Source organism: Tachypleus tridentatus, chromosome 4, assembly GCF_004210375.1.
Source record: "Tachypleus tridentatus isolate NWPU-2018 chromosome 4, ASM421037v1, whole genome shotgun sequence".
In the NCBI taxonomy this organism is placed as follows: Eukaryota; Metazoa; Arthropoda; class Merostomata; order Xiphosura; family Limulidae; genus Tachypleus; species Tachypleus tridentatus.
In genome coordinates, this window is record NC_134828.1 from 53,486,791 (window position 1) to 53,506,015 (window position 19,225).

Sequence of the window (19,225 nt, forward strand, 5' to 3'; positions counted from 1 at the left end):
AGCTGGTAAACATTATGATGAGTAATAAAACTTAATCGTTTGGTATTGCTGGCGCACAAAAATATAGCTAATAAAAAGGAAAAGGGTGGTCTCACAGCTTAATTTGATCTAATCCTATCTAAAAGAATTTCAGGTGTCTTGGCTGTTGTGGATCCCCTCATGTTTACTTACTTACTGACTTAAATGCTCAATTGACAATTACCAGTTTTCATATTCAATTTATGAGCTGGTTCATCTTGTCGAACAATTACTGGTTTGGTACAGGTATTATTGTTGTGTTTCTAATTTCCCCAAACCATTTAGTTCATAATTAGGTATATCTTGTTGGATTATTTTTCATTTTGTTTTATCACGGGACCAATAATTTTCTTTTGCCTTGAATAGTTTTCGTGTTGGCTCGTTGTTGATTTAAGCGTTTCAAGAATTTTGTTTGTTCATTTATGTGTTTTTTTTTCCCCAATAAGCGTTTCTGTTTACAAAGATTTGCTGGTTTTGAGTTGTTTCTTTAAGATTCTTTCAATCGCTATTTTTAACCCACTATGAAAGGATCGTTAAGGCCATGGAATATTACACTAATACTAACTTTGTTTTTTTTCAGCTTGTTTTATTGGAATTCCTCATTCATACTAGTTTGAAGTATTCAACTTATTACAGTAGGGTTAGTGGGTATTTAAGACCTATATCTTTCAAGCATTCTATACCTCTATACTTGACTTATACATTCTAAATGTAATTTATTTACTGTTATTTATTTCAGTTATTCATTTCCAGTTTTAAAAGAACCATATTCACTGTGACTCATTGGTGAAATTCAGTACTTAGAAAACTAAAATTTGTGGTTCAATTTTTACGGAGGGCACAGCAAAAATATCGCATTGTGCATTTTTGTATTAAAAATAAAACAAACAAGCTAGAAAAGAATCATAATATAGAAAAATTAACTAACAGGACATGAATAGTACAAACAAATTATTACAATATTTGTTGTGAGTAGCTTGAAACTAATGGGACAGTAGCCATTTAAACTATCCATATACTCTTGTGTATAGGTTTTAATCTTCTAGTTTGGCTACAATTTGGGGTCAGTTTTGAAATGTGACCATTTTAGCGATGTTTCGGGTTTTTTCTTCTTGGAAGTGGTTTTCAGGGTGTTCAATAATTGAAATAAAATGTCGGGTCGTATATATTTCTAAGCGTACTATTATATAATATCCGTTCTGTTATCATTTTCATTGTTGCAGTATATCCCTACTTGAGCTATTTCTGTGATAGTCTATTTCCGTTCAATTGTCTATTTGTATTATAACGTAACAAACATTTTGTAAACGGAACAGCAAGAGTGTTTTGACAAACATTATTCAAAACGAAGCGTTTTATCACACGGTGGTTCAATATAAAACATTTAACAATTGCAATAAACTGCAGTTTTAAGTACCTTAATTGTGTCATATCAACCTACTTAATCAGTTTTATGCTGAAGTTTCCTAGTTAATTTCAATTATTTACAATATCTTAATGAAATATATTTATAAATTTTTATGTCTTTTGTTTTTTGCATTCGCACTTAAGCTTATCCTGATTGTTTTTATACCGTACTTTACCTAAAAAACTACACTTCTTTAATAACAATGAAAATATGTATTAATAATAATGACAATTATTACTGATACACTTTCACCCTTCCAAAAATATAATTACATCATATTGATTTAGTAATAATTTTAAGAATATTGTCTTGAAAATTTAAAATATTACCACACTTATATTTTAATATTTCTCGTAAGAACAAGACTGATAAACTTGAAATAATTTTAGTTGTAGAACACTATAAAACACAACATATTCAAAATGACGCAACTTCCGGGGATTCTCTTGTACGTCTGAAAGCTTATAACACTAAAAATCGGTTTTGCGGTGGGCAAAATACATATAACCCATTGTGTGACTTTGTTTGAACAAAAAACATAGTAACTCCTTTAAGAAACTAGTGACGTGGCATGAAAACACTTTACACGTAATTATGGATACCAGGATAAATAATTTTTGGTTATTATTGATGGTGTTATTACCACATGTTTCAACAACCTGCACTCAAAGCGTATCCAACATAAATCAAAAATGATTTCTAATTGTACTTGTAGCAGGTGCCATTTAGATCATTAATAATTTCTACCTGCACTCATGACATATTTACAGTAAATGAACAAGGATTTCTACCTTACTCACAGCATGTCTACTGTATGTATATGTAATCTGTTCTAATCACAGTACCCTTATGAATACCTAAACTACATTACCTTTTTTTTTCTGCCTTTAATATACCATAAACGTGAACGAAACCTGAAAAAGATCTTGGCTATTTCGAAACTAAAAAGAAGCCTTTAGTGCCAAATTATACGAATTAATTAACGATATGGAATACGTGGTTCAAGATAAATATTCTGATTTTACAAAGCATAAATTTACTGATGTCAAAAATGAAATTTATATTTACTAATTGATACTAATAAAAAGTTGTACCAACGCAAAATGAAAACAAAATAATTTACAACTGTGGTGGTATCATTTTAAGATATGTTTAATTGCATTATTTAATCAAAAAAGTGACAAAGAAACATTAAAAAATGGTGCATTTGAAACTTCGTTATAATATATAAGCCAACAGATCTCTCAGAAGTGGGCCCAGCATGGCCAAGCGTATTAAGGCGTACGACTCGTAATCTGAGGGTCTCGGGTTCGCATCCCCGTCGCGCCAAACATGCTCACCCTTTCAGCCGTGGGGGCGTTATAATGTGACGGTCAATCTCACTATTCGTTAGTAAAAGAGTAGCCCAAGAGTTGGCGGTGGGTAGTGATGATTAGCTGTCTTCCCTCTAGTCTTACACTGCTAAATTAGGGACGGCTTGCACAGATAGCCCTCGACTAGTTTTGTGCGAAATTCAAAAACAAACAAACAATCAAACTCTCAGAGGTAAGCCTGGGAGCGTATGCTGCAGATAACTGGTGGTCGTAGCTCATTGTGTACGTTTCTGCTTAATAACAAACAAACAAATATCATGTATAAATTATTCCGCAAAATCATAACGCTTTCAATTACAATGTATAATAATATTTTGTAATTAGTGATAATAAATTCCTGTAGCTTAAAGTCATTAAACATTTATTCACATTTATGTATTACGTTTGCAGTTGTTCATTCTCGTTTATTCACTTACAACAAAAGTTTAGTGTACCACAAACCCTAAAAATATCTGCTTGTATATTAATATGTAATTGCTTAAATATGTTAGCCCCTAAACTCAGTTTGACCAAAACGTATGACTATCTGTAAAAGTAAACATCACAGAGTGCATCAAAACTAAATACGTAAAACAATAAATTGCTAACCTTTTGTCATGACCTGAATAATTCTACTGAAATAGACATGAAGATCAGCGTAAATAAAAATTCGTGGAATACTACGTATTCTATCATGGCCACAGTAATGTATAAGAGTTAATATGAAAAGCACTACCAACGTACAAATGGAACCAAAGTTAATATGCCCTCATAGTAGAATCCATTTAGAAAGGAGCATGAAAAATTAACACATGAAGCAAGGAACAGTAACTAATAATTGGCGTTTATATGTTATAAGTAACATGGACTGTACAAAACATAAGTTGTGTTATAAGTAACACAAATGTAAAAAACATAAGTTGTTGTTTTTAGTCGTTCAGTTTCCTCGGCTCATAAAGTGAACGTATTTTTTCACTTCTATCACATTATAAACAAAGTTTAAATAAATTCAATGTATTAAAGAAATTAAATGGCTCAACATACGCGGTGAAATGCAACATGTGTTCGCCATGCAATTCCTAGAAACACCATGAAGAACACAGAATAACAGAAAACTTTACTTATCACTACTTTGGACCTGCAAGAAGGTGTCCTTGTACTAAATCCCATGGAAGTTATTTGATATATACATGAACAGTTCACGAAAACTTCAAAGTTTACTTTCCTCGCTGAAAAATTGAGTACAAGATAAAAATTAGAAAATTGTTTATGCCTATGTTTGGAATCTGTTAAAACAATGTATCTTTGTACCAAATCCCATGCCGATTAGCCGAAACATGGCGTAATAACGATCAAACTACTCTAAAGTTATTATTATTACTACTGAGAAGCTCGACCACAGTTTTTGTTTCTCAATTGCAGAGCCTGTAGAAAAGTATCTTTGGACCAACTCCAATGTACGTTGCTCAAAATATGGTCGAATAATTTATCATAACCCTCAAAGTATGTTTTTTTTAAACCATGATCCCCCTTAAAAAGACTTAAGATGGACAAATCCAACATCATGTATTGGTTGCATGAAAATGTATATTTGTATCAATTGTCATCTTGATTGTTTAAAAGGTGACTGCACAGGAACCAAAGATATATATATTTTTAGGGTTGTCTTACGTCTCCGCAGAGAGACTTCTTTCTATTCTTTCATTGTTCTTCTTCCAAGCACTTTTCAATCGACCTCAATTTCTTCACTTCTTAACGGATTGATTTGAATTTTGGTACAATACGCTCAGATGTATTGTTCTTTCTCTTTTTTCTGTTTAGGCCTTTTTATGGATCTTATAGTGTCAAAAGTAAAAATTAGGAAGGCAAATATTCGCAATCCCTACACCCCCAATTTTGACTCCAGAAAAGTAAAGCAAAAAAAAATATTGAGTTTTAAAACTGAGGACAGTCTCAATTTTAAATATTTATTGTGTACTACAGAACGTTGACTTTATTTCTTTAAAACATATGTGTTCTTGGAAACTGATATAAGTGTCGTCCTAGTCTTAATACATCCAATGCATAGCAGAAGTGTAAATTAAAGAAGCACTGTGAAATAGCTTAATTTATATAAACAGATTATCAAACAGCCTGATTTATGCTTCTACTGTAATCACTACAAAAGGTAAAGAAGCAGAAAAAAACTCAAAACGTGTTTAATTATATCAATATTACAGTATAATTGTCTAGTGATGATCTGTGATTACCTTAAGTAACTAAATATTAGAACCAAATATTTTGTTTAGTTACAAAAGTCCCAAGAGAACTTTGTAACAGTTCTCAAAAGAAATTTAATTTTGGATAAAGTCATTAAATACCTATGTATAAGAGCCATTTTTATTCATAATTTTGTGTCAAATTTCGTTTGGTAAAGAGTGTATTGGATAAAATATACTTACACTTGTTTTCTCTGTGTTTTCTTTATCACTTCAGGGATAGTGGGAGTAATTCCATTTCCAGATATAGTGTCAATAGAGCAACCTACGAAAATCAAAATTAATATAATTTTAATGATATAAAAAGCGTTAATTTGACCAATAAACCACATTATTTATAACTGCTGTTAGGTTATAGCCTGATGGACGACTAATACAGTTCATTCAAGCCACCACCATACGATGCCATCTATCTGGTATCTGTAACTTATGTTAAGTCACTTCCTGTTTCACATTTTTGTTCCTCATGTTTAAATGATGTAATGTTTATCATTCGTTGCTATTTCCCAACTTCCGGTATGAGGTGTTTCAAAAGAACAAAAAAAAACAACAACAACAAACCTGTCCGTAATGGCTATCATGAAAATATATAAGTTTATCAAAAAACAAAAAACTGATGTTATTGACTTTTTTGTCACTGAAATGGGTATAATATAAAAGAGCATTCGAAACATCAAGCGTTTTATAATGCAAAAATGTCATATTTGAATAAGTTCTTAAATAAACACAAACAACAATAAATATAAAAATTAATACAACCGCCAAATAAACACTAAAAAATAAAAATCTCAGCTCATTTTAAAGTGTTCTACCAAGTCTCATTCAACACAATTGTAATCAAGGTATAAGTTTTTAATAGTTACAATGTTTTATTCGGAATTATGCGCATAAAAGTGAAATAAAAGCTAAAACAATAAAACAACTTCTAGGTTTATTTTATATCTGACTTTATAGTTGCTACCTTTAATGCACTGAAACCAAGTTTCAAACAAAACTGCTCACAAAACATTAATATAAAAGATTTGTCGCACCTTCTAAGAACAAAATTGCTTGTCCGTTATTGATTGATACTGCAATCCCCATTCCAAAGTGCTACCATGAAGAAGAGCAAAATCAATTTTAAATCACATATTCTGGAAACTTTTTATTGACCTTCCATACGACATGGGCATCTGTTTCCAAGACAACGTTTAAACAAATCAAAGGCACAAAAATCTATCGTAGATGTATCGGAAGACTTTACAGGTACGTGATAAAATTGGAATTAATGTGCTTCTAGCTCCTTTGCCATCGTATTCATGAAAATAGTCTTTGAGTTCTTAAATTGGTTAGAAGCCTGTGAAATTCCAGATTGTGAGCCTTAATTAACTTTAAATCCATGTATATTGTATTGTTAGTAGAACTAAAAGGTGTGTTACGCTTCCCATAATAGGTTGTTTTGGGTCGTAGAGTTCTCTATCGCATCATAGACTTTGGATGATGTTTTGAATCCCATTACTATCTTGAATGCTCTACTGTATGAGTTTATATTTCTATGGAGAACGCTGAAAACTCTCTTCTAAATGTCATGTCTTGTGGGTTTATATTTTTAAATAACTGGGTTGTTATTAATTTTTTGGAAAGGATTTGTTTGTTTTTGAATTTCGCACAAAGCTACTCAAGGGCTATCTGTGCTAGCCGTCCCTAATTTAGCAGTGTAACACTAGAGGGAAGGCAGCTAGTCATCACCACCCATCGCCAACTCTTGGGCTACTCTTTTACCAACGAATAGTGGGATTGACCGTACATTATAACGCCCCCACGGGTGAAAGGGCAAGCATGTTTGGCGCGACGGGGATGCAAACCCACGACCCTCAGATTACGAGTTGCACGCCTTAACACGCTTGGCCATGCCGGGCCTTTTTGGAAAGGATGTTATTCTGATATTACATCAGATATAGTTCCATCCACGGAAATATCGTATTACCATAATGATCGGGAATCCACCGGAAGCCAGTATATATGTTCTAAACATGTTGGAAAACAACACTGTATTGGCGTATGCAAATCTTCTTTAAGAAGTGCGCTTAACCCTTATCATACATATATACATAAATATGTATGCCGCCACAAATACAGGGAAATAAACTACAGATTGAGAAAATCAAAGCTAAAAAAAAGTTTGATAGTATACCTGGTGATACCTAAGTTGAGACGTTGAGCAATTTTTACTCATCATCATAAATGTTTGGAAGTGGGTGAAGGGGACAAAAATGCTATCTCAGTCTGACATATTTCTTGAAATAATAATGTTTATGCACTAACTGGAAAAATGGAAGTGTATGTTCACTTTCCTTTTAGATAGTCATGCTTATCAGTACTGTACTTTGAATATTTTAAAGTAATTGAAACTAAGTTTACTTATGAACTAATAATAATAACTTTTCTGTTAATTTGACGCATCAAAATGATGTTTCTGTTTAAAATATCATTATTGATACTCATTTATACACGGATAAAAAGTATATTTCTTAAATATTTATCAAACGTTTCTCATGCTTTATATATTTACTATGATCTGTTTACGAAGTTTTTATAAATTCCATGTATATTAAGATATCTGTTTTATTATAATTTTATATTAGGAGTTCGTAGGACGTAGACGTAAAAAATGTTTTTTTTTTAATGAGGCGACACTCTATTATTATGTAAGATAAAAAACAATGTGAATTTAAAAACTTGTAAATGGGGATCGTAAAAATAAAACAAGCAAGGCTGGGGACATCGTAGACATTATTTGCTCAAACTACAAATCCCTGATTTTGGCTCCATGCTGTTATGTAGAACTACATTTGATGGAGTCAAAACATGGATTTGCAGTTTGAGTAAATAATATCTACAGTATCTATCAACTTTTACTTCTTTTCATGATCACTATTTGTAGGTTTTTAAATTCACAACTTTTAATTTATCTTGTTTGCTGGCTTTTTATGCTCAACTAGGGGCAAAGGATTAGTTGATATGGTAGTTAATCTTACATATGATAATGGTAATAAACATAGCTAATAACTAGTTGATACGGTTGATGATAATTTACTCTTGTTATTGGCTATTTGGTGACATAAGTTAGAGATGTAAATGTTAAGCTGCAGCTGGAGGTTGTCGTGAAGATTTATTTGAGAATCTAGTGAGCATTTATAGTTTTTGTGTAATTAAATTATCTGTATATAATGTATAGTAATGATTAAATATATGCCAAGACTAAGACACAGCTCCCATTAAACGCATATAAAATATTACCAGTAAAAAAAGTATTTTCAAATAAAACATCGCTTTAAATAAATCTTCATATCTTTAAAGTAATTTTTCTAAGAATGTGTGTAATAAAATTTAATATCATATGTATTGATTTTTTTTACTTCTTTTCACATATAGTATAGGAGTTGGCTCCCTAGTGACACCGATTGTATAGTATACCAAGCATGGAGTTTTTACATGTTACAGTCATCTAATGTTTATCCATTATTAGCTGGTAATTCCTGTTTCACCTAGTGTACAAGAGTTTAGAGGAATACCAAAAAATTGTCAGAAAGCTAGCTTCTAAGATTAATAATAACGCAGTTTTACTAGAATCATGATGTCTTTAGGTTTTGTAAAGTATAGAAGAAACAAAGATACTTTTCAATATCTTTAAGAACTTCGCAGTAAATTATTTAGTATTCTTTGAAATATTTCAGTATAATATACCAAGCCATTTTTGTTGTAGGCTGGCAAGAGAATAATAATAATAACAAATGGGCCATTTTAAGCAGGATTTCTTTTCCTTATAAGAGTAACATGTGTGCTTATTTTATATGTGCACAGCCTTAGCGTCAATAGTAAATATTTTAAAGTGTTGTTTGAGCTGAATCGTTGCTGTTTAAGGTGTCTCTTGCCAGAATATTCTTTTAGGGTTGGGTACAATTCCTTACGATCCCTGTGATGAACCATTATCATGGCTCATGGTACATAGAATATACGTATCGAGAACAGTCAGGCCACGTATAACGATGCTTTATTCTGGGTATGACGGCATCAAGCTACATAACTATTGTGTATAAGATAAAGCATTTATTTGTAGAGTTCTCCCCAATGGCAAAGCGTTATGTCTCCAAACTCCCACCACTAGAAACCTTATGTCGATACCCGTGAAGGACAGAGCACAATAACCTTTTGTGTAGCTTTGTGCTTAATTCTAAACAAAGTTTACAACATATCTTGTTTTCCTATTTTTTAGATTTATTTTTTGCAAAAATAGTTTGTTTATTGTTAAGCACCAAATAAAGACATCACGTGATTAATTTACTGCATATCTCACTATTTTAATTCTTGTGTTCAGACATTTATTGAAAATTTGTTTCTTTGTATTAGGCTTAAAGCTCTGCAATTGGATTACTGTACTCAACCTACAGAAGGTATCGAAACCCGATTTTTAGAATTTCAAGGCATCAGAATTACTGCTGAGCCAATTGGAGAGGAACTTGAAGAAACACAATAATTATTTACTTTATATTTTATATATTAAAGCAACGGCCTATAAATTTGTTTTAAACTCAATGTGTATATGCCACTAACACTTAAACTACTGAGTGTTTTATCGTTCATTATATGTATTTCTGTCAGGTAAGTATAAAAAGTAGCATAGCTTACCAGATCGATCCAACTTGATATTCCATCTACATAATTAAAAGAACAATGTGTGTCAGTCAGTCTGTCCATGTACGCATGCTAACTCACATGGAAATCCAATCTCCCTGTTGGCTAATTGTGCAGTGGTACATTTACTTTTTACAGGAATGGAAAAGTGAACGATGTTTAATGTCCCTTGTTCTATACGAGCACAAAACTGCAACATTTAACACATTATCTTTTAAAGACAATTACTTCAGTAACATAAATGCAAGGAAATAAGTTAAGTTCATTCTTTACTATTCCGTGACTTACAAATTACACAATAATCCTATATCTCAATACAAATTCCAACAGGCACCTAAAATCGACAATTTAGCCTAAAATTTAAATATGCTTCGTACGCGAAGCACAAGTTTATCTGTTATATAACATAGAGCAATTACTCTTAATAGGCAATACCACAAATTCATTCATTTTCGATGCTCTACAGCTAATATATTGCGCGAAAGAAATGAATTACAGATTGCAGATGATATACAAATGTGATTTAGACAAAAACTTACAAAAACACACGACGAAAGTTGATTTTTACACTTTTTGAAATCATAAAGTTAAAATTTTGTTATTCCTAAAATTCGACAATCATGCCTAAAATTTAAATACGTTTTGTACGCGAAGAATGAATTTAACAGCTAGGGGAATTAAATATTACTGGTGATTGTCGACCCAATGCTTTGTGAGTACTTAAGTGAAGCATAAAAAAAAGAAAAAAGAGTTTATACCAATGTAAAAGGGAAAATAAAAATTAGTGAAGTAGTGCCAATCGAAAACAGTTGATTTTTACAATCTTGGGTATCATAAGTTTCAAATTTCACTATTTTGTAATATGATTTATGAAGGGCTCGATCAAAAAATATATCAAGATGTTAGTCAAAGAATGGTATAATTAAAAATGACAAGTAGTTTACCCAAAAATTGTTGTGTACAGAGTTATATTTAGTTTATAGCCATTCTACGTTTTAACAATTCCATATTCTACTTTGTAGGGTTTTGTTTTATTCTTGTCCAAGTACATAATACAAAAGTAGCATTATTTACAGATTTATCGATTTAAAACGCATATTATTCTCACATATATGACCACCAGTAACACAGGGTATGTCTGTGGACTTATAACGCTATAATCCAGGTTTTAGTACCTTTGGTGGGCAAAGTGCAAATAGCCAATTGTGTTGCTTTGTGCTTAACTTCAAACAAACCTCATATATATAGTTTCCACTTAATGCTGCATATGTGAAAATACCTTTGGACTTTGACTCTTATGGCACAGCGTAAGCTTAGCATGCAAGAAGTCGCGGATTGAATCAGTCAATCTCTATTCATTTTCTCAACTTTTCTTTCTTAAAAAGTGTTTCATTAGTTAAATAATTTTAGCACACAGATTATACATAGAAGCTGTTTTTAACTTTGTTACTACTTGACCATTTTATGTGAAGTAAATAGTATGCTTAAGAAACTATTGAATTTATTTAATTTATTTGAATATATTTATTATATTGGATTAGATAAAATATGAAGCAAAATGGTGAAAACTATTGCATTTTGTTAGTATAGTATTAGGTTGAGGAATAATTCGTGAGCGTTTTTAAATAATTTCATTCAAGCATTACATGCAAGACTATACAATACTTCAATGCATGAACACATTACACCCAAAACATTTATTATGATACTTTATTTCATGTAATACCTAGGTATGTAGTATGCATTGTTTAAAACGAAATTGCAAGAAATTAAATGCGAAAAGCAGATGGTGTCGAAAATGCTCGATTTTGTCTACTTGACATTCCATTTAATGAGCTGAAAATGAAAGCAAAAATTAAAGACATATGAAAATCAAACACACCATCTATTAGAGCAAAAAGTTATCTACCAAATGACATGAAATATTTTGCGAAAGCGTTTCGTTTATGAATATATTTTTTTAACTTGAAAAACGCTCACGAATTATTCCTCAACCCAATACTATTTGGACTTAGAACGTTTCTATAAAATGTTTCTCTTCAGGATAATGTTTCTTTATTTATGTTTATCCTGAATCTCCATAAAGTCTAAACAGAGGTGAGTGCAAATAAATATGGCTCAGCTGTTTTATTTACTTTTACAGTTCTGGTATGCTGGAATGGGGTTCGGAATGTCGAAGCTACGAGTCCAATTAGGTGGCTGAACACGCTACACACTTTCATCTGTGAGGTCATAATGATGATGAGAGTCAATCCCGCTTTTCACTTATGAGAAGCCATAGATGGCGAATGAGGCTAAAAGACTGCTCTCTTTGTGGTCAGTTGTTCTAAATGAGAAATGGATATACCTGAGATGTTAGGTGTCCAAACTGACTGCGTAGTGTATGTGTTGCACAAGGTACTATCTAAATAACATATAATAAATACCAAAATATATTAAATTAACCTGACCACACATTAGGTTTAAACTAAATATGGATGGATGTAATTAGTTTTAATATTTTTACATACGCATTCCACTATTCGATCTCAACATTGTAGAAAAAAATAAATGCGTAATAAGTTTATTTATTGTGTATTCCACCCTTCCATTTAAGTGTCAAAGAATAATATAGTCGGAAACGAAAGAGAGAACTACATATGTTGACAAATCTTGAAAGAGAAGATGTGATGGCTCTGTTATCAAACAAGATTAAAGGCCAACCAAAAAAGGTTTTTTTTCAGCAATGACGATAATATAAAGAATTTTACGTTAAATGTCATACTTGTTGAGGGGTGGTGAATAAAAGAGAGAAGAGGGGATGATTAGAGAAACAATGTCACAATTCCGCACTGGGGAACATTCCAGATTTCATAAAATATTGCAGCTTTCGTGTACTTCATTATAAAGAGCCAAATGATTCCCACTACCTCACATATCTACTTTCTTCCACCCTGGGTTCGGAGCCAGTTCGCGAATCGACGACAGTATGATGTGTTTCTTTGTTTCTTAAAACTGTTTGTGTTCATTTACTTTAATGTAATACTGTACTTTAAGAATCTATGTTTATCGGATAAGAAACAATGCCTTTATTATATATTTCCATATTTGTAATGTTAAAATGACACTGTTTACAGGTGATATATTTTTTTAAAGTGTAGCCTTGTTCTATCCTTTGGGCTGTCAATCTAGTTACGCGAGGAAAACTGAGAGCGCTTGTCAGCCATGCTTTATTTGGTAATGCTGTTATATTTGAGAAATGAGGTCATTCCAGTGAAACAATAAATCAGACTTCTAACAGTGGTAAGCCTAAAAAAATTATATTATAATGTTTAATGTTCACCTTCTATTGAAATACGAACATATATGCAGCATCGGTTTTGAAAAAGCTTTAATTTTGTCTTTCTTTAGCACACGAATACACACATTAAAAACTTTTCAATAGCAGATTTAGCCAGGTTTTATTTTCAGTTTCATGTCTTAAAATATCTCTATGTATTAAACAAATGGCATGAAACATTCTTGGAAAAGGTTTTTGAAAGATTGCTTTATGATCTGAAAGAGCTATTTTAGTCTTATGTTATATTATAAAGTTCGTAAATAAAAACATAATTTCTGTCCAGTTTATTTACAAAATAGATGCTAAAACTTTCTTTATTTTACATGTTTTTGTTACAGTAACTGAAACGAAAATAGTTGAATTAATATTTATAACTAGGTGAATATTTATAACGATTATTCTAATAATAATAAATTAAATGTTTTCATGTATTTAAAGCCAAGACTTAATGTTACTGAAGTATTCTTCAAAGTTCATCAACAAAAATTACAAAAATGAAAAATGTAATCGTATACCATTATGCTTTGAACGTTTAAATTGAGGTTTTGAATTCTAAATAAAAATTTACTAATCATCTTTCAGAAGCAAAAATTATAGTCTGAAAATAATATATTTTGTGGCAGCTGATTTTCCAAGTTAAAACGTTGAAACAAAAGTCAATAAGAACGTTACTTACACAAGAATGAAATATGTTGGTTTTACATTATGAAGTAATTTTCTTTTCGAAGATAATCTAATACACACGGAAAAATACAATGTATAATATCCACTTCAATGAATCATGTAACTTGATGTTTATTATTTGACTTTTTGATTTGCATACGTATAAAGAGAAACAGAAAGAGAGGAAAGGAAACAAGCGAAACATACAGAAGTTAGAAACTTATTAATGGTGCAAAATATTATTACAGAAAATACGAAAACAAATAAGTTGTAAACTGCACCAGTATTTTGTATAAGAACCCTTTGTTTTACACACAACATTGAACTGTTATGCAGATCAAACCACGGTGATCTATCAGCTTCTTAACAGCAATATATGTTTTGTTGTATATTTGGAATCCTTGCCTTGCTATAAGATAAATTTATCCTCGGTATGTTATATTCCTGAGGAAATGGGATGATGGATCAGAGCCTGCACATACTTGTTAGCAGTCAGGGTGCCATCATTGCTGTGTAGATCATTGACATCTTTGCCAAAACCGCAGCCTCAAACAAATACTGATTTCCCACACTGTTTCATTATAGATGTTGTCAATTGATTGTGATATCATTATACTCACTCTAGTTGATCAACTTGTTACTGATCGTTGCTGAATTATTCAAATTTGGTTTCATCTGTAAAGAATACAGAACTATCTTTAAAAAATGAATAAAGTTCTAGATGCCAGTAGTAAATTTCAAATACCGAACAAGGATCCTTTGTTCGCCACGATCCAGTACTAGGAAAGAACATAAAGAATTTTGAAAGATATAATATGCAAAAAAAAATTCAAACATTTACTTCATTTAACAAGCATTTTATGGCTAGTTTTGATATCCCATCCTCATTTAGTACATTTCTTTAGATGAAACAATTAACAATCTATCCATCCAAACTATTCGAGAACGAAATTTACGTTTGCAGTCTATCCAAAATAGAGTTTATAGCCCCACTAATATCTGCTGCCAAACATTTGCACTTCTTTTTCAATAACACCCTCTATGAACAAATAGTGGCATGGAAACGGCCTCTTCTCTGGGGAAAATTTAGTTAATACATTCCTCTGCTACTATGAACGTATCTGGTTACCAAACCACCCAATCGCGTTCAAACCAGTGTTAACAACCTTTGGGTATTATTCTACATGCCTTTATAAGCTTGTATTTGCAATTATATTTTTGTAAAAGTTTCTGTTTATTTGTTTTGTAGTTAAGCACAAAGATACACAAAGGCTATCTGTGCTCTGCCCACCACGCGTATCGTATTTCTGGTTTCTAGTGTTGTAAGTGCATAGACATGCCGCTCTGTCATTGAAAGCTTTTACAGTTTCAGTGCCCTGTAAACATGTTCTGTCTGGTACACGAAAATATCGTTTGTTTGATATCAGAATGTCATCAATAAGTGAAAGATAATTTATTCCTTGTTATTTTACATTTTACACATAACCCCACAAAGAAAATCGTTTAACCTCTCATAAATGATCCAGTTACAAACTCAAAATTAGTAGACTTCGTAGAGATTCTGATATAATTTGTTGTTTGGAATGTACTTTTAGTATTCTAATATTCTTTAGTATTAATCTATTCAGTATTTATTTATGTTACTAAATAAAACTTATTGTATATAGCAATATATTGTTCAACTTGTATAATTAAATTGTTATTGAATCCATAATTCAATTTTTTTTCTTGTAATCACGGAATACTGGTTTTCTAAAATTTCAAAATATGCTGCTTATAAAAAAAATCCACGAAGGAATATAAACATGTTAGAAATTCAATTATATACGCGCCTACTCATTTCTTATTTTTATTTTTTTGTATGACTGAGAAACCTGAGAGAGAATGTCAATAAGTAAAGGATATTAAAATACGTCGTGAAAACAATTTACTTCTCATTTTTAAAACATTCTTAAGCCATTACTTGTTTTTATTGAATTCAGTACTATAAAAGTAAAGTAGGGGAAATGATCTTTAAAATGTATTTACAGTTAGTTGAAACTTATTTCGAGTAGCAGTCTTCGAAAGTAGCTATAATTACCTACAGACAAGCAAACATAGAAAAGACAGAAATGGATATATATTAATAAAGTGACAGATGTTGTAACACGTGTGATAACCGAACCTTCAATTTCACTAAAAACAATCTAATGTATAGTGTAGCTACAAAATCTCAGCAATACTTCCTTTATAGAAATAAGTATAACTGAAATTACGCTGTTTGATACTTATTGAATAATCCTTGAGCCGTACAAGCAAATATAAGATTTATAGTTCCATTTGTGAATGATATGTTATTGATATCTTTTCTCAAAAATTAATTTAGATGATGAGAAGAGAAACGATTCTGGTATTATCTAACTAAAATAAAAGTTTCAATTTTTCATTTTCTATGTTTTCATATACTTTTTAAAATTGTACAGCAAAGGTTCGGTTTTTGATTGAAGATTGCAGTTTAATATGTAAGGTTTTACCTAGGAAGTTTATGTTCTGTTCATTAACTTTTGAGACTATTCTTAAGTGATATTATATCTCATTTACTGTTATAACGTCTTGTTTAAAGTAAAGAATGAATATTTGTAAGTTTAAAGACTTAAGTTATATCTTTACAAATGCGTAAATCATTTTCTTGCAAGAATGCTCTTTTTGTTTGTTTGATGTTAAGCACTAATTCAACGCAATGAGCTGTCTGTGCTACGTGTTCACAACTATCTAAAACAGGTGTTTTGTGTTATTAGCCTACAGATACTGAGCCACTAGAGTGTGTGATAATGTAAACTGACTCGATAGAATATTGAAGTTGAATACGATTAAATCAACCAATTTCTTTTGGCTGCGACATTTTTAATGGTTTGAAAAGAAAAATATCGGAATACTTTTAATGAATAAATAAAGAAGGGTTTGGTTTGTTTTGAATTTTGCGCAAAGCTACACGAGGGCTATCTGGGCTAGCCATCCCTAACTTAGCAGTGTAAGACTAGAGGGAAGGCAGGTAGTCATGACCATCTACCGCCAACTCTTGGGCTACTTTTTTACCGACGAATAGCGGGATTAACCGTCACATTATGACGCCCCCACGGCTGAAAGGGCAAGCATGTTTGGTGTGACGGGGATTCGAACCCACGACCCTTAATTATGATTGTAATGCCTCAACCACCTGACCATGCTGAGCCGATAAAGATATCGATTACGACTAGGTTTCACTAATTGTGATTAATTTGTAAATTACATTAATTTCTGAAGTCATTGTGTTTTCGGATTCAATTCCAGGCTATAAAATCACTGTTTGTGCTCACAAACAATTTTTACTTTCTCTTTAAAACAAAATCATGATATCTTTTAAATAAAATAAGAGAGAGATTTTCAATTATTTTACAAAATATTTGAAAATTTTGACTAAAGAACTTTTTTGATTGATTTTTTCGATTAAAAAAAAACATGTCTAGGCACTAGATGTAACGTATATATCTGAAAAAGGACAGATATAGAACATATTTATATTTTTATCACCATTGAAACAAGTCTTCAAAGACGTGGTAAGCATATACAGAAAATAAATATTCTCGATGAAGTTCTGCCTTACTCATGCAAAGTAAATCTCAGAAGACATTATTAGCTTATTTTAGCTCAAAGCTACATGTAGTTTCTAGCATTTAAGTCCGCAGACATGCCGCTATGCCACTAAAGGCGTACGATTTATTCGCCGCGAGATCAAACCCCGGATTTTAGTATTGCAGGTTTGTTGACTTACCGCTAACCCACCTATGAATTGACATGAGTAAGAATAAATTGCTTCTGAAATCGTTAGTTTCAACAATTTCTCATTGAATGAAGGTTTAAAGTTTTGAGCATTGCAAAAATACATAAAAGCGGAGCAATGAAATGTGTTATTTAAAAATAATCTAAACTAAGTATTTATTTCTAATTTAGAAATTTTGTTTTTAGATGGCATAAAGTAATTCTTTATATATATATATATCTTAACATATCCATTTTGTAATATTCCAAGGAGAAATTAGAAGATGGAGTGACAGTTATAGTGCCTAAAATATTTCCATTGCACAAAATTGAAATAACAGTTCATCCAAATTTTATTAATGAAGTAAGATAATTGTATACTTTAGAATAAAATGATTAGTAGGTGTCAATATAATAGCTATTGTGCCAGTCGGCACAACATAAGGGTTTCGGGGATATGGCTTTCAAATTAATGTGTGTGTATTTATTTAATAAACAGGTATGTCTATAAGTTGACTGTTTTTATCAGTCGTTGGTACAATGTTTCTATATCGTTTGGTAACGGTGCTTATGAAATACTCTGAATTGGTCTTTTTACATTATTGGCAATAAATCTATATTTTCGAAACCAATGAAAAAGGGATATGAAATGCATTAAATGAGTATATACGAGTGAATGGAAATTGAAATAAATGTTTGCTTATTTGAAGCATAATTTATTTCCTGTGATTTTATTCAGAGACTCGATACACTATAAGCAAAAATGAAAACCACGAGATGACTCCCTAAACTAAAACACACATCCTTCATCGGCAAATCTGGAATCAACTGCTGCCCTGGTTTGTCTCTGAGGACTACTTGATAGGTTTTGAAGACAGTTCAGTGGTTGGTATAGTCCTGGGTATATATTTCCTTGGTTACTTTGGCTTTCGTTTAAATCTCTGTCAATTGAATGATATCTCTGAGGTAAAGTATCCAACTTTGGCGCCATCGCGTAGCTGTTGTACACAGTATAGTAGTTTTCATTACTGTCTTCTAAATCATATTTTGTCTGTTTGTGGTTGTCTTTGAAGGCAAGATTATACAATATCTCTGGATCGCAGATGAACTTGTACACATACCGCTCCCCTAGTGATCAAAAACATATTTCTGTTAAATAAGATACATATATAAAAAAATCATTGTTTAAAATATAGTTATTTAAAAAAACGAAAACATACTTTACAAATAAAAAGTTTGTTATAAAACAAACAAAACAAGTTACGGATGCTCAGACGTGGCGTATTGAATGTATTTTTATAATAATGTGACACGTTTAAAGTTTGCAGAGATTACATTAAAAAGTATACTTTAGAAACATTATATTTTTTTCCTTTTCAAAATCAAAGAAAAAAGTGAAATTATTATTTTTAATCTATATCTCTAAAAGCTCAATTTATTGTACTGTATTTGAAATAGAATAAAGAAAACCAGAAAAGGTATATTAAATATTAAACATCCCAAAATAATTTGTATACGTAAGTTGTTTCATAACCAAATAAACAAGCAGGTTAGATAATTTCTTTTAAGACATATTAGGCTACTGTATTAAGAATGAGAAACAAAACGGCGTTTTATGACACAATCAAAGATAAAATCTTTAATTTTTTTTGCAGCTGAAAATTTTAAGTAAAGATTTTATCTTTCACTGTGCCAAAAAATTATTTTTGGTTTCACTCTTAATTAACCAAGCTAGAATTGGTAAACATTTTAGAAG

The 19,225-nt window shown here is 31.2% G+C and overlaps 2 protein-coding genes across 4 annotated transcripts in view; both read right to left on the reverse strand.

Moving 5' to 3' along the window:
- LOC143249149 (glycine receptor subunit alpha-2-like) overlaps window positions 1–5,450 on the reverse strand; it is a 33,439-nt gene extending 27,989 nt beyond the window's left edge. For all 3 annotated transcript variants that reach the window (XM_076498558.1, XM_076498557.1, XM_076498559.1), the window contains exon 1: window positions 5,220–5,450. In XM_076498558.1, the coding sequence (XP_076354673.1) occupies window positions 5,220–5,368 (149 nt within the window). In that variant the 5' untranslated portion in view covers window positions 5,369–5,450. The remainder of the gene's footprint in view (window positions 1–5,219) is intronic.
- Window positions 5,451–18,117: 12,667 nt separating this feature from the next.
- LOC143248336 (uncharacterized) overlaps window positions 18,118–19,225 on the reverse strand; it is a 77,382-nt gene continuing 76,274 nt past the window's right edge. Inside the window, exon 9 of the mRNA XM_076496706.1 lies at window positions 18,118–18,597. Within this exon, the coding sequence (XP_076352821.1) occupies window positions 18,260–18,597 (338 nt within the window). The 3' untranslated portion in view covers window positions 18,118–18,259. The remainder of the gene's footprint in view (window positions 18,598–19,225) is intronic.